Here is a 27,083-nt window from a genome sequence, read left to right on the forward strand (position 1 = left end):
AGGGCTATCTTCTGTATACCCCTCTACCTTGTCACAACACAATTGATTGGCTCAAATGCATTAAGAAGGAAATAAATTCCACAAATTAACTTTTAAGAAGAAACACCTGTTAATTGAAATGCATTCCAGGTGACTACCTTATGAAGCTGGTTGAGAGAATGCCAAGAGTGCGCAAAGATGTCATCGAGGCAAAGGGTGGCTATTTGAAGAATCTCAAATATATTTTGATTTGTTTAACACTTTTTTGGTTACTACATGATTCCATGTGTTATTTCATAGTTTTGATGTCTTCACTATTATTCTACAATGTAGAACATAGTAAAAAATAAAGAAAAACCCTTGAATGAGAAGGTGTCCAAACCTTTGACTGGTATACTGTGTATATATATATATATATATATACACACACATATATATACACACATACACATACTACCGTTCAAAAGTTTGGGGTCACTTAGAAATGTCCTTATTGTCCACGAAAACATACATGAAATGAGTTTGAATAGGAAATATAGCAAAATGCATAGGAAATGTAGTCATTGACAAGGTTAGAAATAATGATTTTAAATATAAATAATAATTGTGTCCTTCAAACTTTGCTTTAGTCAAAGAATCCTCCATATGCAGCAATTACAGCCTTGCAGACGTTTGGCATTCTAGTTGTCAATTTGTTGAGGTAATCTGAAGAGATTTCACCCCATGCTTCCTGAAGCACCTCCCACAAGTTGGATTGGCTTGATGGGCACTTCTTACATACCATACGGTCAAGCTGCTCCCACAACAGCTCAAAAGGGTTGAGATCCGGTGACTGTGCTGGCCACTCCATTATAGACAGAATACCAGCTGACTGCTTCTTCCCTAAATAGTTATTGCATAGTTTGGAGCTGTGCTTTGGGTCATTCTCCAATCAAGCGCCGTCCACAGGGTATGGCATGGCGTTGCAAAATGGAGTGATAGCCTTCCTTCTTCAAGATCCCTTTTACCTTGTACAATCTCCCACTTTACCACCACCAAAGCACCCCCAGACCATCACATTGCCTCCACCATGCTTGACAGATGGCATCAAGCACTCCTCCAGCATCTTTTCATTTGTTATGCGTCTCACAAATGTTCTTCTTTGTGATTTGAACACCTCAAACTTCAATTCGTCTGTCCATAACACTTTTTTCCAATCTTCCTCTGTCCAGTGTTCTTTTGCCCATCTTAATCTTTTATTGGCCAGTCTGAGATATGGCTTTTTCTTTGCAACTCTGCCTAGAAGGTCAGCATCCCGGAGTCGCCTCTTCACTGTTGACGTTGAGACTGGTGTTTTGCGGGTACTATTTAATGAAGCTGCCAGTTGAGGACCTGTGAGGCGCTTGTTTCTCAAACTAGCACTAATGTATTTGTCCTCTTGCTCAGTTGTGCACCAGGGCCTCCCACTCCTCTTTCTATTCTGGTTAGAGCCAGTTTGCGCTGTTCTGTGAAGGGAGTAGTACACAGCGTTGTACGAGATCTTCAGTTTCTTGGCAATTTCTCGCATGGAATAGCCTTCATTTCTCAGAACAAGAATAGACTGACGAGTTTCAGAAGAAAGTTATTTGTTTCTGGCCATTTTGAGCCTGTAATCGAACCCACAATTGCTGATGCTCCAGATACTCAACTAGTCTCAAGAAGGCCAGTTTTATTGCTTCTTTAAATCAGCACAAGTTTTCAGCTGTGCTAATATAATTGCAAAATGGTTTTCTAATGATCAATTAGGTTTTTAAAATTATAAACTTGGATTAGCAAACACAACGTGTCATTGGAACACAGGACTGATGGTTGCTGATAATGGGCCTCTGAACACCTATGTAGATATTCCATAAAAAAAAAAAATCTGCTGTTTCCAGCTACAATAGTCATTTACAACATTAACAATGTCTACACTGTATTTCTGATCAATTTTATGTTATTTTAATGGACAAACAAATTGCTTTTCTTTCGAAAACAAGGACATTTCTAAGTGACCCCAAACTTTTGAATGGTAGTGTATATATATAAATAAATAAATAAATAAATAAATAAACTAACAAACAAACAAACAAACAAACAAACAAACAAACAAACAAGGCCAATATCATGGCTATTGCTTGATGTAATGTATATTACTAGAGGATACAATGTCCTGTAATACAGGCTGCTATGTGCTTTAAGTTATTATTATTTTTTTACAGGAGACTCAGAGATCATGCAGTGCTCTGAGAGAGGACAGAGGAGAGAGATACGGAGTGAGAGATAAAGAGGAGGATGTTAGGATGAAGACACCTGGGCAGAAAGAAGCTGCAGGACATCATCTGGTTTCAGGACAGTGGATGAAGCTGATAAACTCCCAAAACAGAAGACATCAGAACCCCTCACAAAGGACAGTATAGTCATAAACAACCACCAACTAAGAAAGAAACCTCAATGTCACCTCTAGTCATGGCTTTGATGCACACTTATTCTGAAGTTGCCAACCTAAGGGTTTACAGTTTTAGGCTCAAACTATACAACCTAAGGGTTTTAAGTCCTAACTACTAGGGTTGGCCATGCATAGCTGCTGTGGTTAGGAAAATACATCTGTGGTTGAAGGAAGTTGATTAGGAACAACATGGAATTCCATAACAGGATGGGAATGTGTGAATCAATTGCACATTCAAATATAATTGTAACCATTTAGTACCTACATGTATAGCATACTATGCATGCATTCTACCATGCACATGTATAGTCTATCCATATCCACAGAGCCACAAAATATTGTCAATGATGCAGTGAATAAATTGTTTTCTTTGTAACACATACCCAGAGGCAACGGCTGGTTGAAAGCCTTGTTGTTCCGAGCATATTATTTCCTACTGACCATTTTGCTATTAGAGTTATTAGCTAGAGTGCACGTGACTAGCTCATCTCTAGCTACTAAAGATGGCAAGGAATGCATCAAACCAACATATGAAAATCAAGCATTGATTGATAGTACTAGCCTATATCTCACCATCCTGTTTTGAATGTCCATGTCAGTTTTTACCGATTTATTAAAAGAAGAAAGGAGAAGAAAAAAATCTGGTTCTTTTGGGATTTTCATTTGTTCGGGATAGTTTTTTTTTGGTTTTACAAATACCTTGAAGATCTCTCCTGGACTGACCGGTCGGTTTGTTGAATCCTGATTAATAATCTTCAGTTGAACAGAAAGAGAACAATGGAATCCATCCAGAATATGAAAGCATGGCAACATGTTCAGGAGGGGATTTTGCGCTCAAAAAGGCACACTTAACTCTCCCTCAAGCTACAAGCAAGTGAAAAAGCTAACACTTAGCTTTCGCTGACATAACAGAGCGTTTCCACAATGTTTAGACACACACAGCCTCAGGTCAAGAGGCCTGTCATAGTGATAAACAAACAAGGACACGGAGGATGAAATGATGCCCTAACTCTCTTCAGCCGCTGTGCAACTGCCATCTTGGAGAATCCTATTGTTTACTGCCCTATCTCAGGTTCTACATGGTGTTAACTACCATGAAGACTTTTGTGGTCTTTCTATACACTACCATGTCCTGGATGTTGAAGGTGACTCTCGGTCCTGGGGAGGACGCATCAACTCTGATGTCCGGTAAGTCATCAACGTCTCCTATTCTGGAACTGAAAGGGAAATAAGAATAATAACAATCCAACCCATTGGAAATTCAATTCACTTCCTGAATTCCTGATTGACCCAACGAATGCTAGGTTCCGGCTGCAAGCGAGGACTCCTCTTCCAGTACCTTTGGCGTTCAATCCTTTTGAGTGGAGGCCTCCCTGCTGCTGTAGAGATGCTCTTGGAACGGTTATAGCTGGGTTTGTATCCCAGACCCCACTTGTCCTTTAGAGACGCAGCCTGGTGGAGAAGCAGTGATCAGGGTTCATCAGTCATGGTGTCCTTTCCATTTCAGCTCAGGTTAATGGCATTTTAAATTTTAGTCCGGAAAATGTCACAAGATGAATAAAGGGTGGTATTAAATGCGTTGTCTCACCCTCATGCTGGAGCGTCGTAGTTTCTTGCGCACGTCTCTCCTGATGTCGTTGACGGCCACAGACTCCAGCTGCTGGTAGCGCTGGATCTCCTGGTTGATTGTGCCTTCACTCGCTCCCAGTTTCCTGTTGAAGGGTGGGGAAGGAAAACATGATTGATGCTTCTTTGATGTGGTAAAAGATACAATATGAGGTTATAATTGCATTTGACAGGGAGAACTCTTACTTGAGGTCATCAATGACTTTGGCCTGCTCGTTCAGCTCTCTGATGTCCACTATTCTTTTGTTTAACTTCCCCCTTCTGGGATCCAATATCTGGTTGCCCACTGCTGTCTGCCGCCTGAGGTCTATGGTCTCCTGTGGAGTACAGAGGACAAATGACACCCTGGAACTGGCATATTACACCACAGAACGTTTGGTTATTTGTATAACCTAGATTACACCAACATTAAATAACTTAAATTAGATTACACCGTCACCAACCTGGGTTATTACGCCTCAAAAAAAAGAAGTATTAAACCAAGCATGAATTATTACACCAGTTACATAGCTCACCACCTAAATGCCAATCATCATGTTATACACACATATAAACAGCAGAGAAATACACAAAATGGAAGTCACCATCACCATAATCCTTGAGACCGACTGGTGACCCAATTCTCAGATAAGGAAGTAATCACAACATGTAATAAGGTGAAAAGGGAAGCATAAGTGCTTAAACCTAAGTGACAGAATTGTCTTTGCCCTCTGAGATTATCACATTTCATGGTGTAATTTAGCAATTGAAATCCATTCTGCAGCTTGAAACCTGGACGATAGAGACTTAATGTCACCCTAAACGTGATTGTGGGGCCCAGTAGATAGGAGACTAGAGCGTGGGGCAGTTGAGGATGGGCTACAGTACATACACATCCCCAGGATAGGGGTCTGGGAGCCCTGGCCCCGTTCCCTCTGGACTGGGGAGGAGAATAGTCGCTTAGGTTGTCGGCTGGTACCAAGACGCTCTGGACACTGGGGCTTTTCAGGCCCAGGATGCTGTTTACCAGCCGCTTCCTGAACGTGAGCCTGGGACTGAGCCTTGGGCTGCTGCACTCTCCCTCTGGGCTCCCCTGCAAGTAACGGTAAAGATACACCCAAGGCAAGGTTCAACTGGGTGCATGGACTTAGGTAGCTTGGATAGCTTTTAGCGCTGTCACAGTGGCTGGAATGGGTTGACGTGGCTTGAACAGATATGCAAAGTCTTGACACTGCATTTTTACATTTTGACACAAACACACACTCAGGTTTTTACACCCACACAGAGCTACAATAATCTCTTACACAAACAGTGCTTTAACAGTCTTTTAAACTGTCTCGTGGTTGTACTGCAATATAATCACAGACATTAACAAACGTTCAGAGGGTATTAACATACTCAGACATATACACTGAACAAAAAAATTAATGCAACAATTTCAAAGATTTTACTGAGTTACAGTTCATATAAGGAAATCAGTCAATTGAAATCAATTCATTAGGCTATGGATTTCACATGACTGGGAATACAGATATGCATCTGTTGGTCATAGTTCACAAGCATTTCGTTACACCGGCAATAACATCTACTAAATATGTGTACAGTGCATTCGAAAATTATTTAGACTCCTTTACTTTTTCCACATTTTGTTACGTTACAACCTTATTCTAAAATGGATTAAATAAATATTTGTCCTCCTCAATCTACACACAATATCCCATAATGACAAAGCGAAAACAGGTTTTATAAATATTTGCAAATTTATAAAATAAAATAAACACAGAAATACCTTATTTACATAAGTATTCAGACCCTTTGCTATGAGACTCGAAATTGAGCTCAGGTACATCCTGTTTCCATTGATCATCCTTGAGATGTTTCTACAACTTGATTGGAGTCCACCTGTGGTAAATTCAATTGATTGGACATGAAAGGAACACACCGGTCTATATAACGTCCCACAGTTGACAGTGCATGTTAGAGCAAAAACCAAGCCATGAGGTCGAAGGAATTGTCCGTAGAGCTCCGAGACAGGATTGTGTCGAGGCACAGATCTGGGGAAGAACACCAAAAAATGTCTGCAGCCTTGAAGGTCCCCAAGAACACAGTGGCTTCCATCATTCTTAAATGGAAGAAGTTTGGAACCACCAAGACTCTTCCTAGAGCTGGCCGCCCAACCAAACTGAGCAATCGGGGGAGAAGAGCCTTGGTCAGGGAGGTGACCAAGAACCCGATGGTCACTCTGAAGAAGCTCCAGAGTTCCTCTGTGGAGATGGGAGAATCTTCCAGAAGGACAACCATCTCTGCAGCACTTCACCAATCAGGCCTTTATGGTAGAGTGGCCAGACGGAAGCCACTCCTCAGTGAAAGGCACATGACAGCCCGCTTGGAGTTTGCCAAAAGGCACCTAAAGGACTCTCAGACCATGAGAAACAAGATTCTCTGGTCTGATGAAACCAAGATTGATCTCTTTGGCCTGAATGCCAAGCATCATCAATCTTAAATAGACATGCCCCATTCAAAAAATACAGAACTAAGAACAGATATAGCCCCTGGTTCTCCTCAGACTTGACTGCCCTTGACCAGCACAAAAACATCCTGTGGCGTACTGCATTAGCATCAAATAGCCCCCGCGATATGCAACTTTTCAGGGAAGTTAGGAACCAAGCAGTTAGGAAAGCAGTTAGGAAAGCAAAGGCTAACTTTTTCAAACAGAAATTTGCATCCTGTAGCACTAACTCCAAAAAGTTTTGGGACACTGTAAAGTCCATGGAAAATAAGAGCACTTCCTCCCAGCTGCCCACTGCACTGAGGCTAGGAAACACTATCACCACCGATAAATCTACAATAATCGAGAATTTCAACAAGCATTTTGCTACGGCTGGCCATGCTTTCCACCTGGCTACCACTACCCCGGCCACCAGCTCTGCACCCTCCGCTGCAACTTGCCCATGCCCCCCCCGCTTCTCCTTCACACAAATCCAGACAGCTGATGTTCTAAAAGAGCTGCAAAATCTGGACCCCTACAAATCATCTGGGCTAGACAATCTGGACCCTTTCTTTCTAAAACTAGCCGCCGAAATTGTCGCAACCCCTATTACTAGCCTGTTCAACCTCTCTTTCGTAACGTCTGAGATCCCCAGAGATTGGAAAGCTGCCGCGGTCATCCCCCTCTTCAAAGGGGGTGACACTCTAGATCCAAACTGTTACAGACCCATATCCATCCTGCCCTGCCTTTCAAAAGTTTTTGAAAGCCAAGTCAACAAACAGATCACCGACCATTTCGAATCCCACCGTACCTTCTCCGCTATGCAATCCGGTTTCCGAGCTGGTCATGGGTGCACTTCAGCCACGCTCAAGGTCCTAAACGATATTATAACCGCGATCGATAATAGACAGTACTGTGCAGCCGTTTTCATTGACCTGGCCAAGGCTTTCGACTCTGTCAACCACCGCATTCTTATTGGCAGACTAAATAGCCTTGGTTTCTCAAATGACTGCCTCGCCTGGTTCACCAACTACTTCTCTGATAGAGTTCAATGTGTCAAATCGGAGGGCCTGTTGTCTGGACCTATGGCAGTCTCTATGGGGGTGCCACAGGGTTCAATTCTTGGGCCGACTCTTTTCTCTGTGTATATCAATGACGTCGCTCTTGCTGCTGGTGACTCTCAGATACACCTCTACGCAGACGACACCATTTTGTATACATCTGGCCCTTCATTGGACACTGTGTTAACAAACCTCCAAACGAGCTTCAATTCCATACAACACTCCTTCAGTAGCCTCCAACTGCTCTTAAACACTAGTAAAACTAAATGCATGCTCTTCAACCGAACGCTGCTTGCACCCGCCCACCCGACTAGAATCACTACACTCGACGGGTCTGACCTAGAGTATGTGGACAACTACAAATATCTAGGTGTCTGGTTAGACTGTAAACTCTCCTTCCAGACTCACATTAAGAATCTCCAATCCAAAGTTAAATCTAGAATCGGTTTCCTATTTCGCAACAAAGCCTCCTTCACTCATGCTGCCAAACATGCCCTCGTAAAACTGACTATCCTACCGATCCTTGACTTCGGCGATGTCATTTACAAAATAGCCTCCAACACTCTACTCAGCAAATTGGATGTAGTCTATCACAGTGCCATCCGTTTTGTCTCCAAAGCCCCATATAATACCCACCACTGTGACCTGTACGCTCTTGTTGGCTGGTCCTCACTACATATTCGTCGCCAAACCCACTGGCTCCAGGCCATCTATAAATCACTGCTAGGCAAATCCCCGCCTTATCTTAGCTCATTGGTCACCATAGCAACACCCACCCGTAGTCTGCGCTCCAGCGGGTATATCTCACTGGTCATCCCCAAAGCCAACACCTCCTTTGGCCGCAATTCCTTCCAGTTCTCTGCTGCCAATGACTGGAACAAATTGCAAAAATCTCTGAAGCTGGAGACACTTATCTCCCTCACTAACTTTAAGCATCAGTTGTCAGAGCACCTTACCGATCACTGCACCTGTACACAGCCCATCTGAAATTAGCCCGCCCAACTACCTCATCCCTATATTGTTATTTATTTTGCTCATTTGTACCCCAGTATCTCTATTTGCACATCATCTCTTGCACATCTATCATTCCAGTGTTAATACTAATTGTAATTATTTTGCACTATAGCCTATTTTATTGCCTTACCTCCATAACTTGCTAAATTTGCACACACTGTATATATATGTATTTCTGTTGTATTTTTTGACTTTGTTTTGTTTTACCCCATATGTAACTCTGTGTTGTTGTTTTTATCGCACTGCTTTGCTTTATCTTGGCCAGGTCGCAGTTGTAAATGACAACTTGTTCTCAACTGGTTTACCTGGTTAAATAAAGGTGAAATAAAAAAAATAAAAAAATCACGTCTGGAGGAAACCTGGCACCATCCCTACGGTGAAGCATGGTGGTGGCAGCATCATGCTGTGGGGATGTTTTTCAGTGGCAGGGACTGTGAGAATAGTCAGGATTGAGGGAAAGATGAACGGAGTAAAGTACAGAGAGATCCTTGATGAAAACCTGCTCCAGAGCTCTCAGGACCTCAGACTGGGGTGAAGGTTCACCTTCCAACAGGACAACGACCCTAAGCACACGGCTAAGACAACGCAGGAGTGGCTTCGGGACAAGTCTCTGAATATCCTTGAGTGGCCCAGCCAGAGCCCGGACTTGAACCCGATCGAACATCTCTGGAGAGACCTGAAAATAGCTGTGCAGCGACACTCCCCATCCAACCTGACAGAGCTTGGGAGGATGTGCAGAGAAGAATGGGTGAAACTCCCCAAATATAGGTGTGCCAAGCTTGTAGCGTCATACCCAAGAAGACTCGACGCTGTGATCGCTGCCAAAGGTGCTTTAACAAAGTACTGAGTAAAGGGTCTGAATACTTATGTAAATGTGATATTTCAGCTTTTTATTTTTAATAACTTTTCTAATTTTTTTAAACAACAACTGTTTTTGCTTTGTCATTATGGAGTATTGTGTGTAGATTGATGAGGATTTTTGCTTTAGAATAAGGCTGTAACGTAACAAATTGTGGAAAAAGTCAAGGGGTCTGAATACTTTCCGAATGCACTGTATATACAAAAGCATGTGGACAACCCTTCAAATTAGTGGATTCGGCTATTTCAGGCACACCTGCTGCTGACGGGTTTATAAAATCGAGCACACAGCCATGCAATCTCCATAGACAAACATTGGCAGTAGAATGGCCTTACTGAAGAGCTCCGTGACATTCAACATGGCACCGTCATAGGATGCCACCTTTCCAACAAGTCAGTTTGTCAAATTTCTGCCCTGCTAGAGCTGCCCTGGTCAACTGTAAGTGCTGTTATAGTGAAGTGGAAACGTCTAGGAGCAACAACGGCTCAGCCGCGAAGTGGTAGGCCACACAAGCTCACAGAACAGGACCGCTGTGTGCTGAAGCGCGTAGCGTGTAAAAATAGTGTGTCCTCGCTTGCAAAACTCACTACCGAGTTCCAAACTGCCTCTAGAAGCAATGTCAGCACAAGAACGGTTCGTCGGGAGCTTCATGAAATGGTTTTCCATGGCCGAGCAGCCGCACACAAGCCTAAGATCACCATGCGCAATGCCAAGCATCGGCTGGAGTAGTGTAAAGCTCGCCGCCATTGGACTCTGGAGCAGTGGAAATTCGTTTTCTGGAGTGATGAATCACACTTCACCATCTGGCAGTCCGACGGACGAATCTGAGTTTGGCGGATGCCAGGAGAACGCTACCTGTGTCAACTGTAAAGTCTGGTAGAGGAGGAATAATGGTCTGGGGCTGTTTTTCATGGTTCTGGGCTAGGCCCCTTAGTTCCAGTGAAGGGAAATCTTAACGCTACAGCATACAATGACATTCATGACGATTCTGTGCTTCCAACTTTGTGGCAACAATTTGGGGAAGGCCCTTTCCTGTTTCAGCATGACAATGCCCCTGTGCACAAAGCGAGGTCCATACAGAAATGGTTTGTCGATATTGATGTGGAAGAACTCTGTGTCGAAGTCGCTGGATATTGGCGGAACTGGAACATGCGGTCGTACACGTCGCTCCAGAGCATCCCAAACATGCTCAATGGGTGACGTGTCTGGTGAGTATGCATGCCGTGCATTATCATGCTGAAACATGAGGTGATGGCGGTGGATGAATGGCATGACAATGGGCCTCAGGATCTCGTCATGGTATCTCTGTGCATTCAAAATCCCATCAATAAAATGCAATTATGTTTGTTGTCCGTAGCGTAAGCCTGTCCATACCATAACCACACCGCCACCATGAGGGCACTCTGTTCACAAAGCTGACATCAGTAAAGCGCTAGCACACACGACGCCATACACGCTTTCTGCCATCTGCCCGGTACAGTTGAAACCAGGATTAATCCGTGACGAGCACACTTCTCCAACGTCCAAGTGGCCATCGAAGGTGAGTATATGCCCACTGAAGTTGGTTACAACACCGAACTGCAGTCAGGTCAAGACCCTGGTGAGGATGACGAGCACTCAGATGAGTTTCCCTGATAAGGTTTCTGACAGTTTTTGCAAATATTATTTGGATGTGCAAACCCATAGTTTCATCAGCTGTCCGGGTGGCTTGTCTCAGATGATCCCGCAGGTGAAGAAGCCGGATGTGTTGGTCCTGGGTTGGCGTGGTTACACGTGGTCTGCGGTTGAGAGGCCGGTCGGACGTACTGCCAAAATCTTTAAAACGATGTTGGAGGCAGCTTATGGTAGAGAAATGAACATGACATTCTCTGGCAACAGCTCTGGTGGACATTCCTGCAGTCAACATGCCAATTGCACGCTCCCTCAAAACTTGAGACATCTGTGGCATTGTGTTGTGTGACAAAACTGCACATTTTAGAGCGGCCACAAGGTGCACCTGTCTAATGATTATGCTATTTAATCAGCTTCTTGATATGCCACACCTGTCAGGTGGATGGATTATCTTGGCAAAGGAGAAACGCTTACTAACAGGGATGTAAACACATTTGTGCACAACATTTGAGAGAAATAAGCTTTTTGTGCATATTGAACATTTCTGGGATCTTTTATTTCAGCTCATGAAACATGGGACCAACACTTTACATGTTGCGTTTATATTTTTGTTCAGTATACAATTCACACATTCAAAGTGATTTATACAAATATTCAGCATGGTTATCATGATTAGGCAAAGGCTGAAAGACTGACCATATGGATGGTGGGCAACATGGTGTCGGCCTCATCCTCATCAGAGTCCACCATGTTGATGGAGTTGAGGTCAGCGATGTCATCCGCATCCTCCTCGCCCGTCAGCGAGGTCAGCGTGTTGCCCAGGGCATTGAGCCGCTTGCCGATGTTGGGGTCCATGTGGACGTCGATACCACACATCTTCCACAGCACGTTCAGCGCCCAGGTGCCCGCACTGCTGCTTTCTGAGGGTTGTAGAGGGAGGGACAGAGAGAGGGAAGAGAGGAAGAGAGAATATTACCCTACACTAAATCCATCTATCACTCAATACAATACAAAGTTCTTTTTCACAGAGAAGTAGAAAACAGCTGTGCTGTGTCTTGGATAACAGCTTGACAATGTTCACACTAACCCCTTTCATAATATACACAAGATTCGATGCCCATTATCAGCGCAGTACTTACCTGCCGACGGCTGGCCTGTGGTTCTGGAGCACACTTCATATGTGCCATCAGGAACAACACCTACAAAAGGAAAACAAACAATATTACAATACTACATCAAAAAGGGGAACAGCACAGTGTAGGGGACCACACTGCAGGAAGTCAGGCACAAGATGACCTTAATTAGAGTGGAATATAAAAAGGTATTGGTCCCTTTGGCACGCAATATTTGGGTGAAGCTGAAGACCTTCCCTATGTCGTTTTATCTACTTATTTTTTATAAAGTAATCTTCTGATGTTAAACTTCAAAACTCAGCTTCCCCAGGCCCAGCTCTAAATATAGACAAACCGTCCAATTTTCAGACCTATTTTCATGCTTTTTCAATCCAGTCTGTATGTAAAAGTCAACATCTCGCGGTCAAGATCACTTACAGGCGTTCATGATCATGTCTCCTCGGATCTCAGGCTTCCAGTCATCCCAGGACGTCTCAAAGCCCTCAGCGAAGCGGATGCAGAAGTTCTTGAAGTGGCCCTTGCTGACCAGCGACTCAGAGGAGCAAGCGGTGATCAGCGTGCTCTCGATGGTGAGCACCAGGGCTGAGCCCGTGTCAAAGTCAATGCTGTGGTTTGCCTGTGATGGAGGTTAAAGGTGTTCAAAAACGCACAAATCTGAGTAAAAAGGGCAGTGCCCCCTTAATAATATTATGGTTTACAAATGGTTAAAAACTATGTAATAATGGTTTATTGGCAGACCTTCAAATAAAGTAGGTTACATCGAATAGGAAATGTGCCTGTGCGTAATGTTGAAAAACACATTGCTCCTTGGAAACACCCATTTAGTTGCAGGCTGTCATAATTTGATGCATAGCTGATGCAGTTGTGACTGTGCGTGCCATAACACTCCATGATACATGAAAACAATAGAATACCTGTGCCAATTGACCGTAACCATTTAAGATTCTTGAAACAGTGCGACGTTAAACCAGTCAAACCATTTCAAGCTTAAATGAAGTTATGCCAGTAGTATCAATTAAATGGTTGGTTGTAAACTGCCATAACCTGTTATGTCAGCATTGTGTCAAGACTGCATCATAAACACTATTGACAGGTTGTTATAAGTAAAGCAGTAATAGACCGCTGAATAACATCACACAAGAGTTCACAAGAGATTGAATAGATTTTAGGTTACTTTTCGTGCATATTTTTTCTGGCCTACAGATCTGCTGGCCCCAGCTTCAGAGCGGATGCCTTCGAAACCTGGTATATGTCCTTTCTATGGAGATAAGGGATACAATTATAACTTTAACTAACTTGTAGGATAACTCAACTCAACAGGGACAGTGGATGTAGTCATCAAATTCTAACTTTGTTTAATCCCCAATAACTATTTTCCTATATTAGTCAGTCATTCACCAAGTCACAAATGCAATTTTTAGCATGTATGAAGACATTTACCTTGGATACATTTTGTAAATTGCTGCTAATGCAAAGGTCACTGCACTGACAAACCTTTCCCCACCATTCATTTCTTCACCATTCCCATGTTTGCTATGTTTCGACAGTGGGGAGAACAAGTATTTGATACACTGCCGATTTTGCAGGTTTTCCTACTTACAAAGCATGTAGAGGTCTGTAATTTTTATCATAGGTACACTTCAACTGTGAGAGATGGAATCTAAAACAAAAATCCAGAAAATCACATTGTATGATTTTTAAGTAATTAATTTGCATTTTATTGCATGACATAAGTATTTGATCACCTACCAACCAGTAAGAATTCCGGCTCTCACAGACCTGTTAGTTTTTCTTTAAGAAGCCCTCCTGTTCTCCACTCATTACCTGTATTAACTGCACCTGTTTGAACTCGTTACCTGTATAAAAGAAACCTGTCCACACACTCAATCAAACAGACTCCAACCTCTCCACAATGGCCAAGACCAGAGAGCTGTGTAAGGACAAGGCTGAGATGGGCTACAGGACAATAGGCAAGCAGCTTGGTGAGAAGGCAACAACTGTTGGCGCAATTATTAGAAAATGGAAGAAGTTCAAGATGACGGTCAATCACCCTCGGTCTGGGGCTCCATGCAAGATCTCACCTCGTGGGGCATCAATGATCATGAGCAAGGTGAGGGATCAGCCCAGAACTACACGGCAGGACCTGGTCAATGACCTGAAGAGAGCTGGGACCACAGTCTCAAAGAAAACCATTAGTAACACACTACGCCGTCATGGATTAAAATCCTGCAGCGCACGCAAGGTCCCCCTGCTCAAGCCAGCGCATGTCCAGGCCCGTCTGAAGTTTGCCAATGACCATCTGGATGATCCAGAGGAGGAATGGGAGAAGGTCATGTGGTCTGATGAGACAAAAATAGAGCTTTTTGGTCTAAACTCCACTCGTCGTGTTTGGAGGAAGAAGAAGGATGAGTACAACCCCAAGAACACCATCCCAACCGTGAAGCATGGAGGTGGAAACATCATTCTTTGGGGATGCTTTTCTGCAAAGGGGACAGGACGACTGCACCGTATTGAGGGGAGGATGGATGGGGCCATGTATCGCGAGATCTTGGCCAACAACCTCCTTCCCTCAGTAAGAGCATTGAAGATGGGTCGTGGCTGGGTCTTCCAGCATGACAACGACCCGAAACACACAGCCAGGGCAACTAAGGAGTGGCTCCGTAAGAAGCATCTCAAGGTCCTGGAGTGGCCTAGCCAGTCTCCAGACCTGAACCCAATAGAAAATCTTTGGAGGGAGCTGAAAGTCCGTATTGCCCAGCGACAGCCCCGAAACCTGAAGGATCTGGAGAAGGTCTGTATGGAGGAGTGGGCCAAAATCCCTGCTGCAGTGTGTGCAAACCTGGTCAAGACCTACAGGAAACGTATGATCTCTGTAATTGCAAACAAAGGTTTCTGTACCAAATATTAAGTTCTGCTTTTCTGATGTATCAAATACTTATGTCATGCAATAAAATGCAAATTAATTACTTTAAAATCATACAATGTGATTTTCTGGATTTTTGTTTTAGATTCCGTCTCTCACAGTTGAAGTGTACCTATGATAAAAATTACAGACCTCTACATGCTTTGTAAGTAGGAAAACCTGCAAAATCGGCAGTGTATCAAATACTTGTTCTCCCCACTGTATACTGAACAAAGTGTGTAGTGGTCCCATGTTTCATCAGCTGAAATAAAAGATCCCAGAAATGTTCAATACACACAAAAAGCTTATTTCTCTCTAATTGTGTGCACAAATTTGTTTACATCCCTGTTAGCGAGCATTTCTCCTTTGCCAAGATAATCCATCCACCTAACAGGTGTGGCATATCAAGAAGCTGAATAAACAGCATGATCATTACACAGGTGCACCTTGTGGCCACTCTAAAATGTGCAGTTTTGTCACACAACACAATGCCACAGATGTCTCAAGTTTTGAGGGAGCGTGCAATTGGCATGCTGACTGCAGGAATCTCCACCAGAGTTGTTGCCAGATAATTTAATGTTCATATCTCTACTATAAGCTGCCTCCAACATCGTTTTAAAGAATTTGGCAGTGCGTCCAACTGGCCTCACAACTACACACCACGTGTAACCAACGCCAGCCCAGGACCTCCACATCCGGCTTATTCACCTGCGGGATCGTCTGAGACCAGACACCTGGACAGCTGATGAAACTGAGGGGTATTTCCGTCTGTAATAAAGCCCCTTTGTGGGGAAAAACTCATTCTGATTGGCTGGGCCTGGCTCCCAAGTGGGTCAGCCAATGCCCTCCCAAGCCCACCCATGGCTGTGCAGTACGTCCAACCGGCCTCACAACTACACACCACGTGTAACCACGCCAGCCAGTCATGTGAAATCCATAGATAAGGGCCTAATTTATTTATTTCAATTGACTGATTTCCTTATATAAACTGTAACTCAGTAAAATCGTTGAAATTGTTGCATTTATATTTTTATTCAGTATAGCTAACTATATTTAAATAAAATCAATGAAGCTCTTAAAATTTCCCAAATTACTACTAGTCTGTATTCATTACTTTACCTTTTGTGTTTTCATAATTGGTTATGATTCAAATGAAGCATTGTGAGAATGGTTGAGAAAATAAAAAATACCCATTTGTGACCCAAGAAAATTTTGATCAGTTCTTTTGGGAATTAGATGACCTATGATTTGATGACTACTCACACAGAGTGCCACCTTCAGACAAGCATACTTCTTACAATTTAGTTAATATCAATATAACACACAAACAGTTCCAGGACAGGGTCTGAAGCAGAATTGATCTAAGACAAAATGGGTCTAAGTGTCTAAGACAAAACGGAGCACCGTCAGGGTTGGGGTAAAAAATCCTATACCATTTTAACATGCCACATTGCAAAGGTTTTCTCCTTAAAACATGCATGTAATCTTTGGGTGAAAAAAATAATTGTTAAGATCATCATTCTCCTCCTACCAGTGAGGTGTTGGTGATGGGCAGACAGATTCCCAAGTCGTTGACGGTGAGCTGCAGGAACAGGGTGCTGAAGGCCTGGGCGGAGGTCTGCTGGATGCCCGGCAGCTTGTCCACCACCTCCTTGGTGGCCATGTGAATGTCTTTGTTCAGAGCCAGACGCTGCTCGTTCCAGTTGTCATAGGCCGCCTTGTAGTTCAGCCAGAAGAGTACAGCTGCAATGATAAGGGAAACAGGGATGACTTTTCACTACATTAGAACATTTCATTTAGAGAATTAGAAAACATAGTCTATTATCAAGGCCTGACCTCTGTCAAAAGCCACAGGCTGAGCAAAGACGATTGGCCGGTTGAGCGTGATGAGGACTGCCTCTTTGTCTGAGGAGCCACTAATCTCCTCCTGAAGGGCGTTCCGTAAGCCAATTCGAGTGCGGAAGTAGGCCACCTGGTGGAAGTCTGAACCCGCCTCCTCATAAACCTGTGGAAGAAAAAAAAGGGTTATATCTAACAAAACAGGGGCAAAGACAGTACTTTATTGATCCTCAAAAGGAGGAACCTGATTGCAGCAGCCAATAGAAACTAACACAACCTATATTGATCTGCTGTAGCCTACCTGGTGCTTGACTATCTGGCCCAGGGCGAGGTTCAGGTCCACTTGGCACTTCCCAAACAGTTTAAGATAGCTGCTGCTTCCGCCGGGTTGGGCTTTACACTGGATCCTGTTGGAGAGCTCCAGCTCTATCAGCCCTGTCTCGAAGCGCACCGCTCTCATGGACGGAGTGGTGGCCGTCATCTGGATCCCCTGCAAACCACAAGTGTTCAGGAAAGTCAATTTATTTCATTTTCAATTGATTAGGACAAAATATAGGCGGGCATATATGCATATTGCAGGACATTTCTTGCTTCTTATACAGGTACCTTAAACATCAGACTGAGTGAGTAGAGCAGAATCTTGGGCTTGTCAGCGTCTGTCGAGATGTCGTGCTCATTCCACAGAGGGATGGGCTGCTCTCCTCCTGCATAGACACAAACAAGCATTCACCCAAAGTGTCTAAGCAAAATACTGAAACACAACATCAACAACTTTCAGTGTTCTTGTGTTATACAGCGGGACAGACCTGATACTTTCTGGATGACCTCGTTGACTTCCTTCATGAAAACCTTCTGAAGGAACACCAGGTGGTTCAGGAGGTCCGTTGTGAGGTTGTGCTCAAAAGAACCAATCTAGATGAAGGTGGATTGAAATCAATGAAAATAACAGAAAGGCCTGCACATTGAATATGCTCACAATTACCACCTTTCAGGGCTCTACAGTACGACCATTTTACTCGCATATGCATCTAAATATTTTGCTGTGCGACCTGGAATTTTAATTTAGGAGCACCAGTGTGCTTAGAAAAATGAAGGATTCTAGCTTTATTACCTAAAATATTTGTAATTGTTCTCCTAGATTTCTTTGTGTGTGCCTACATTGTTCAACTTAGGCGCACACGTGCTCCTTGTAAAAAACGTCAGTGTCGAGCCCTGCCCTTATTGACAACGCTTCGATCCACAAGGATCTTCGTCAGGTCAAACGGACTGAGTGCTCACCACTTCAAATACACTGAGTATAGAAAACATTAAGAACACCTGTGTCAAGAACTGCAACTATGTTGGGTATTTCACACTCAACAGCTTCCCGTGTGTATCAAGAATGGTCCACCACCTAAAGGACATCCAGCCAACTTGAGAACTGTGGGAAGCATTGGAGTAAACATGGGCCAGCATCCCTTTGGAACGCTTGACACCTTGTAGAGTCCATGCCCCTGACGAATTGAGGCTGTTCTGAAACTGGCTCTCATGAGGACCACCACAGGAATGGAAGACCCAGAGTTACCTATGGATAAGTGCATTAAGAGTTACCAGCCTCAGAAATTTCAGCCCAAATAAATGCTTCACAGAGTTCAAGTCACAGACACATCTCAACATCAACTGTTCAGAGGAGACTGTGTGAATCAGGCCTTCATGGTCGAATTGCTGCGAAGAAACCACTACTAAAGGACACCAATATGAAGAAGAGAACTGCTTGGGGTAAGAAACACGAGCAATGGACATTAGACCAGTGGAAATTTGTCCTTTGGTCTGGAGTCCAAATTTGAGATTTTTGGTTCCAACCGCCGTGTCTTTGTGAGACGGGGTGTGGGTGAACGGATGATCTCCGCATGTGTAGTTCCCACCGTAAAGCATGGAGGAGGAGGAGGACGTGTTATGGTGTGGGGGTGCTTTGCTGGTGACACTGTCGTCTGTGATTTATTTAGAATTCAAGGCACACTTAACCAGCATGGCTACCACAGCATTCTGCAGCAATATGCCATCCCATCTGGTTTGCGCTTAGTGGGACTATCATTTGTTTTTCAACAGGACAATGACCCAACACACCTCCAGGCTGTGTAAGGGCTATTTGACCAAGAAGGAGAGTGATTGAGTGCTGCATCAGATGAACTGGCCTCCACAATCCCCGACCTCAACCCTATTGAGATGGTTTGGGCTGAGTCGCATCGCAGAGTGAAGGAAAAGCAGCCAACAAGTGCTCAGCATATGTGTGAACTCCTTCAAGACTGTTGGAAAAGCATTCCAGGTGAAGCTGGTTGAGAGAATGCCAAGAGTGTGCAAAGCTGTCATCAAGGCAAAGGGTGGCTATTTGAAGATTCTCAAATGTAAAATAGATTTTGATTTGTTTAACACTTTTTTGGTTACTACATGATTCCATATGTGTTATTTCATAGTTTTGAAGTCTTCACTATTATTCTACAATGTAAAAAATAGTAAAAATAAAGAAAATCCCTTGAATGAGTAGGTGTGTCCAAACTTTTGACTGGTACTGTATATATAAAGAATAGTCGGGTATAGACAGCAATACTGGAGCTACTCTACTTGACTGTGGCAGCCTCACCTCAGCCACACAGCGCAGGTAATTCCCCTGGAGGTAGTTGCCCTGCTTCATGGGGATTGGGAAGTCGTCGGTGAAGTCTGAGTGGCCCTCGTGGTCCTCCATGATGTACTCTCCGGACATGGTAACTGGCGGGAGGTTGAGGCTGGCTGAAGGGGGCATGGCGGACATGGTGTCCACCGGAGACACCTTGGACTGGAAACACAGCTTGTGGTTGGGCAGCTCAAACGTGAACCTCGTCTGGGCTCCTACACGGAGAACAAACAAGGATGAGGAAGTCCAATTGAAGTCAATAACTTTATCAATCAACTCAGAGGAAATTAAGAAAACATTGCCATTTCACAAATAGTAACATCATCCACATACACAGTAATACAAATACAATATCCCATTACCTAAGTCAGGGGTTATAGATTGGTGCTACGCTACCTGTCATGCCGTGGCTCTTCATGCGGCCCATCTTGTACTCAGCCTTGAGGGAGGGCAGCAGGGCCGCTCCTATGGTGATGCCGTCCATCATGGCGCTGAACTTGAGGACGATGGGCTTCTTCTCCAGCCCCTCCGGCAGCTGGGGGAACTCGTTGGCCTCCACAGGGGTCTGGTTGATGCTGGATGCCTTTTCAGAGGGCTGAGGGGTGGGGGTGTCCTCCCTGTTGAGGGGTGGCCTAAAGAGAAAATAACGTAGCTCAGAATGAAGACACGTATTGCTTAGTCCATGAAGGAGATACTGAGGAAAGGAAATTATGCTTTCTTCTCTAAATGTTACGATTCACTGAAGTGCTTTCCTCTCATACAAGACCCTTTTGGTGAGGACCACAATGAGCAAGCAGTTCTGCCTACCCAGCCCCAATTCATGGCCGGGGCTCCCCTAGGAGATACCTTATATTTCAATGGGACTCAAAGTATTTATAATACAACAATTTCTTCCCCGAGACTTACACGTTGGATGGCTGGCGGATGAGGTCGGAGATCTGCTTGGAGAGCTGGTGGGAGCTGCGGACCATCATGCTGTGCAGCGTGGCTGGGTGCTGGGGGATGTTGATCATGATGGCGCCCACCTTGAACACAGCGGCGTTATTGGTCTTCAGGCCCCGCTGGGCGCTGTACAGGGCCTGGGACTTCGCTATGTTGCATTTCACAACCGTTCTGCAATAGTACAGCAGAGTGTCAGCGTTCCTAATATTACTTTTTGACTACAGGTTAACACAGGACAACATCGATAGAACAACAACCATGTACAAAAATGTGTGTTTGGGTCATTTTTGTTAGACAACAAGCACACTAAACATTAACAGGCACACAACGACATCCATGTTATGGGGGCATAAGAACTACAGGGTTCTATATGACATTGCATTACACTGCCTAAATCATCCCCAAAAATAAAATAATAATAATATTGATCACATTTACAGGAGGAATTGCTGTCATATGGCTGATCTATAAAGATCATCTACCCGCCATACACATAAAGGAAGGCACACAGAAACAGAAGAGAAAAGGAGTGGGGGATTATCAGACTAACATGAAGAGGGAGAATAACATAACAAGAGCTGTACACTGACGAAACACTGGGGTACCACAGACTCCAGACAAAATGAAAGCTGTGCCTTAACTTAGTACTACAGTACTGTGGCATTGCTATGATGTGCCAAGGTGCAGTAGTTATAAACACATACAGAAACTCTTGTTTGGCAGTGCTGGTTGGAGATGTAGGGAAATCCTCCAGTCTATTCAAGACGATGGAAGAGAAAGCCAGGGAAAGTAAAAAAAAAAAAAAGAGCAAATGAGATATTGAGTATTCACCCAGAGATATGGAGACAACAGACTAGATTCGAATATCTATTCACCCTCCTTCGACTGCCAAAAGTCTTTCCAGTGTTGCCAGCCGAATATGTGCAGTCATTTGAATATTTATAGGATTTGATTAGTGTGAAGTAACTGTAGATATTACTTACACAGTAGGTTGACATGCAATCAGTAAGCAGGTTGCCATTGACCAAGATTTATTTGACAAAAGCAATGTCGCAACAACAAAAACATCACTGCGGCATGTGTAATGGAAACGGCAGATAGGAGACATTTCTAAAGACCGACAACATTTTTATCCGTTTGACAGGGATGGATTTTTCTTCTTGACGAATAATTTTGAAGATACGCGGGGCACGTTATGTCATTACGTAACTATAAAGCTTCACTCCACATTTCATTCTACATTTCTACTGCTTGCAAAATCAAAATGTTCAACTATAAAAAATAACGTTTCTTTGCAGAATAAGGATTGTCCTGACTTTCAAAATTGCCTGAATTGCTTCACTTCTCTGGTTGGCTGGTAAGTTTCATCATCCAATTATTACTACAGGAGTTCAAGTTTCACCATGGCACGGACTGTGGCGATACGTTCGCACAAGAATTATTAGAATATGTCAAATATTTGTCAATTATTGCATTCTATCCATGCTGGCTTCCGATTGCTATCTGAGACATGAAACAGATAGGTGGAACGGCATACAGGCCGTCGCCAATTTATTAATGCGCAATTTGCCTAAATGGGTAATGGAAACACTAAATCACAAAACGTTTATTCAACACTAGGTTTTTTGTGTTTTTTTTTAGGGGGGTCTGACGTCATTATGTCCACCTGTTTTTATCGACAAGATAGTTAAATGGGAACGCACCCTAGTAGGCAATTGTCGCATCTATTTTCTATACCGAGACACATTTTTAATGTCGACACAAAATCACCGGACATGTTAATCGAAACATAGCTACTGACACAGTGGGGTAGGAAATTAAAAAGTTGTAGCTCAGTTGGTAGAGCATGGCGCTTGCAACGCCAGGGTTGTGGGTTCGTTTCCCACTGGCGGCCAGTATGAAAAATGTATGCACTCACTAACTGTAAGTCGCTCTGGATAAGAGCGTCTGCTAAATGACTAAAATGTAAATGTAATAATGAATCTTACAGGTTACCAAAATGACAGGCAAGCCAACTACAAACAGAGGGTATTTTAGGTCTTATAATTAATTCATAGACCTAATGCACACTATCAAACTTCAAGCCTCAATGTGGTAATACAAAATGCAAATTAAACAGTTATCAACCTAAATTCGAGCAGTCCTTACTGAATGTCTGGCGTTATACCCTCCAGGAGCACAATGTTAACTCCTCCTATGTGGGCTGATGCACAAGTCTCTGTCATTTTCTGGTGCAGTATGTCTGAAAAACAGATTTTGGAATGATAATCCAGATATGGCACTGAATAATGTAATTCAAAGAGGCAGTGTATTGAACTAGTGATGTAAACCAAGAGCTAAGAGCCTCACCCTTCATCTTCTCCTTAAGTGTGAAGCTGCCGTGGATCTTCTTTAGCTCTGCCTCCATGGTCAGGCCCCCGATGTCTGCCTCCAGGTGGGTGCGGTTCACAATGCCGATGCCAAACACGATGAGGGTGACGTGCTGTGGCTCAGAGCTCACCAAGCTGCGCCGTCGGCCCCCCGCCCCGAGCCCGGCCGGAGGCTTGTTGGTGGGGGTGGTGGGCTCCTGCTGCTCGTTCTCAAAGATCACCCTGCACAGGGGCTCCGAGGGACTGCGGCCACCGTCTGCACAGACCACATAACGCACACACAAATGATCGAACGATGAGTGTGTGTTTTCGTACTTCTACACAAGATCTACACAAGTACCTAGGGGGTAGGGGCTAGAAGTGCCTGAGTGGAGGGCGAGAGCCTTACCCGAGAGGCAGTTCTCAGGGGAGCTCTTCTCCAGGATACCAGTGGGGTCAGAGATGAGGGAGTAGAAGTTGAGCAGCTTGTACATGTTCTGCCAGCACTCTGCAGAGGGCTCGCTCTGCTCTGACACTGTGATGGAGTCTGAGTCATCCATCTGGATGGCCATGTGGTCCGCCACATCCCGAGAGCCCTTCCGCGACACCTTGATCAATTGATTGATTGAATTTATTAGATACCAATAAAAACAGAGCATACATCATTTGATAGATCACTTAGAAATATACAGTCTATATGATCATTGTAAAATGAAGATACATACTGGTTGGTGTACCTTGGAGGTACGGCGCTCCGAGCGACCAAGCGTGTTGCGTCCCCGAGGCTCCCTCCTGCCCAGCGTGTCCAGTCCTGACGGGGGGCCATTGAGCGGTTGACCCCCCCCTCCACCCCGCTTGCTCTTCTGAGCCGTGTTCCCACCGCCACCAGCCCCACTCCGCCCGGCTCCGTTGGTGCTTCCCCGCGAGCTGCGGCTAAAGTCAGAGGAGCGGAAGTGACGGTAGGGCCGCGCCTTGAAGGTGGGTGTGGGGGAGGCAGAGCCAGCGGTGTAGCGGCTGAGCTTGATGTCTGTCTGTGTGGCCTTGATGTCGTCCACCATGGTGCTGAACTGGTGGATGAGGCGCACCAGGGCCATGTCCACACGCTGGCTGATGGCCTGGCAGGCGATGGTGAAGTCGCAGTGGAAGGTGTTGTAGTGGCGACGATTCAGGTCGTGAAAGGCGAGGGGAGCAGCGGCAGCCGTGGAGTTAGGCGGGCCAGTGCTGGTAGACTTCTCCATCACAACAGCGTTCAGGCTGAACGTCTCGATCAGCAGTGCAGGCTTGAACTCCAGCAGAGGGAGGTTTGGCATGCCCTGTCTTGAGAGGGATGGAGCAAGAGAAGATGACCTTTACGTGGCAGGATATCTTAAAGCAGGGATCATCAACTAGATTCAGCCGCGGGACAATTGTTTCTTGAGCGGATGGTCGGAACATAATAAAACATATATTTTTAGACTACAAATTGACAGCAAAAAGCACAAAAATATATAATATTTGTCTAAAACAAAATCATTTCAAGCCTTGATTACATATGGGGACAGTGCCTTCCGTAGGGTGCTGTCTTTCGGATGAGATATTAAAACAGGTGCCCTGACTCTGTGGTCATTCAAAATCCCATGGCACTTATTGTAAGAGTACGGGTGTTCACCTCGGTGTCATGGCTAAATTCCCAACCTGGCCACATTCCATCATGGCCACCTAATCATTCCCCTAATTCCTAATTGGCATATATCACTCCTCACCTCTCCACCTGATAGCTGATGTGTGGTGAGCGGTCTGGCACAAAAATGGTCGCCGTGCATCACTGAGGTGGGTGCTACACATTGATGGTGGATGGAGGTGAGTTCCCCCTACTATGTAAAGTGCTTTGAGAACTTCAGTCGGCAGAAAAGCGCAATGTAAATACAATTAATTGTTATTATTTGTATACGATCACATATGTCTCTTTATTATGCGTGGGAATACTTGGGAACAGATTTCCAAAATTAAAATCACTTGTAGCTGATTTCCTGGTGTTTTTACAGTCTTGAAAATGAAAATTACCCCCCCAGAATATTTATATATATATTTTATTTTGCTCAGAAAACTTGGAGGGCCAAATAAAACCACCCCCGGGCCAAATTCGGCCCGCGAGCCGCCAGTTGGGGAACCCCGTCTTAGAGATTGCACCTTTAAGACTATTGGGACTCGCTAAACATGATTTATTTTAGATACTTGGTTAATTTACCTTTTTGACCGTTTGTTTTTCCGCTCTTTGGACGTGTCAGAGTCCACAATGTCTGCTCTGAGACACTCCAAGGTGCCAGAGAAGGAGAGGTGCTCCCCGAAGTACATCTTGTAGCTGAGAGGAGTGGTGTCCTGGGCCTGGATCCCTGTGTGACTCAGCAGAGGCTTGAACACAACCTGTGTGTTGTGAGGGAAGGGAGAGAGAATCATCAGAATTATCACACACACACACACACACACACACTCTCTCTCAACAGGTTACCTGTGCGTCTGCTAGCTGCACGGCAGCGGGACACTGGTTGCCCTCCTCAATGTCGGCCATCATTATGTCATCCTGGCTGGTGCTGTGCTGAGAGTGCTGAGACTGTGTTCCGTCAAGAGTGTTCTGGTCGCTGGAAAGCACAGTGTTGAAGTCTGACGCTGATGGGATGGTGGGGAGGTTACAGGTGTCGCCTGAGGAGCAACAGAAACAGACACTTAGGGTGACCTTATTTTTAAAAATGATTTTACTGTGAGCTTTCGGGGTTGGTTACATCACCAACATTCCAACCCAACATTCACAGAAGATTCTCACGACATTCCCCCTACCTGTCTGCATGCTATTGTGCTGGGAGCGGTTGACCGGGGACTCCTGGGGGACAGCGTTCCCTCCGCCCCGGTTGCCCACAGCGTTGGACATCCAGTTGTAGAAGCTGACGGAGGAGGGCTCAGACAGCAGGGGGTGCTCCGTCACCACATCTGGTCCCACACTATTACCTAAAGGGGGGAGCAAACATAATGTCATGTTGCAGTCCAATTCTCTACCAATTGTCTATCATGATAGCTTGAAAAGGAATCGAATTAGTATAGAAATATGGTGGAAATTCCCTATAACCCATGCTTTAGGACAATGTTCACACTTCGGGAACGAGGGTATGGAATTGGAACGCAAACCAAGTCTGATCCAGGTGTGGGCAACCCTGGTCCATCACATGGTTACATTCTAAGGATAATGTGAGCGTACCTGTGCTCTTGGCAGCGGGTTCATTCCTCTGAGGCGTGCTCTCCAGCAGGTTGTGCAGGCTGGGGAAGCTGCCTGTCAGGTAGCTCAGCAGACTCTCTTTACGGGGACTGTCCTTGGCAGGCATGCCCACGCGACTTACATGGGCAGGGGAGTCAGCCGCTGTGTCCCCGCTGGTGTAGCTCAGGGACTGGTATGGGTGGGAGCCCTGAAGAACACACACCAATATCATTAGTGTGAAAACAAATGCATTCCTATGGTATACTAATGGCAAGTGGTACCGCCCTGTCGCCCCTGTCCACCCATATAATTATAAAAAGGTACAAAGTTGAAGTAGACAATGCAGACAGACAGGTGGATATACATACCTTTACCTTTATTTTGAGGGCAGATTCACTGTGTGTGTGGGACTTGGAGAGCTTCCTCATGATCTCCACCCCGCTGACTGGTCCAGATTTGTCTCCTGTGGGCAGGGGGCGGCTGCATGCTCCCTCCAGCAGCATGGTGTGTTCACTCACTGTGGCTGGACAGCAGTTACAACATGATATAACCCATTGGCCCAACATACTGCATGCATTATTGTCATCCTCATCGTCATTATAATCATAATTATCAAATTCATTAACATGTGGGGGGACTTTTCAGTACAATTGGTTTGATAAAGTCTATCCGTCATGTATTAATTTACCAGAAACGTAATCCTCCGGGGAAAAACATATGTTCCTACCTGCGTCAAACTCAAACTCGGCCCCGTCTGCACTAGTGTCACTCTGCAGCGCAGCTCCGTTGTCCAGGCCCTGGCTCTGGTCCTGGAAGGTCTGCTGCTGGGGGGTCTCCTTGGGTTTGGGCAGCTGGTTGGGCCTCATCAGGCCGATGGCCTTGAAGCCCTGGGTCACCACAATAAACTTCATCCACTGCCGGGCCAGAGCCACCAACCCCTTCTTCAGGGTCACCAGGGCAGGCAGCCCGTCATTCTAGTG

At 44.8% G+C, this 27,083-nt stretch overlaps 1 protein-coding gene across 1 annotated transcript in view; it reads right to left on the reverse strand.

The window, feature by feature from the left end:
- Positions 1–27,083, reverse strand: part of kiaa1109 (KIAA1109) — a 99,412-nt gene that overhangs the window by 24,423 nt on the left and 47,906 nt on the right. Inside the window, exons 40-67 of the mRNA XM_084144177.1 lie at positions 26,831–27,077; positions 26,472–26,626; positions 26,107–26,311; positions 25,692–25,859; positions 25,366–25,556; positions 25,105–25,280; positions 23,615–24,194; positions 23,287–23,485; positions 22,879–23,154; positions 22,678–22,771; positions 20,494–20,700; positions 19,984–20,219; positions 19,558–19,802; positions 17,744–17,849; positions 17,544–17,641; positions 17,239–17,427; positions 16,935–17,103; positions 16,630–16,841; positions 13,371–13,454; positions 12,614–12,812; positions 12,203–12,262; positions 11,760–11,983; positions 4,923–5,123; positions 4,238–4,368; positions 4,014–4,137; positions 3,765–3,877; positions 3,552–3,642; positions 3,125–3,178 (exon numbers count right to left, since the gene is read on the reverse strand). Of these exons, the coding sequence (XP_084000303.1) occupies positions 3,125–3,178; positions 3,552–3,642; positions 3,765–3,877; positions 4,014–4,137; positions 4,238–4,368; positions 4,923–5,123; positions 11,760–11,983; positions 12,203–12,262; positions 12,614–12,812; positions 13,371–13,454; positions 16,630–16,841; positions 16,935–17,103; positions 17,239–17,427; positions 17,544–17,641; positions 17,744–17,849; positions 19,558–19,802; positions 19,984–20,219; positions 20,494–20,700; positions 22,678–22,771; positions 22,879–23,154; positions 23,287–23,485; positions 23,615–24,194; positions 25,105–25,280; positions 25,366–25,556; positions 25,692–25,859; positions 26,107–26,311; positions 26,472–26,626; positions 26,831–27,077 (5,034 nt within the window). The remainder of the gene's footprint in view (positions 1–3,124; positions 3,179–3,551; positions 3,643–3,764; positions 3,878–4,013; positions 4,138–4,237; positions 4,369–4,922; positions 5,124–11,759; positions 11,984–12,202; positions 12,263–12,613; positions 12,813–13,370; positions 13,455–16,629; positions 16,842–16,934; positions 17,104–17,238; positions 17,428–17,543; positions 17,642–17,743; positions 17,850–19,557; positions 19,803–19,983; positions 20,220–20,493; positions 20,701–22,677; positions 22,772–22,878; positions 23,155–23,286; positions 23,486–23,614; positions 24,195–25,104; positions 25,281–25,365; positions 25,557–25,691; positions 25,860–26,106; positions 26,312–26,471; positions 26,627–26,830; positions 27,078–27,083) is intronic.

Source organism: Coregonus lavaretus (assembly GCF_964263955.1).
Source record: "Coregonus lavaretus genome assembly, chromosome: 27".
Taxonomy (NCBI): Eukaryota; Metazoa; Chordata; class Actinopteri; order Salmoniformes; family Salmonidae; genus Coregonus; species Coregonus lavaretus.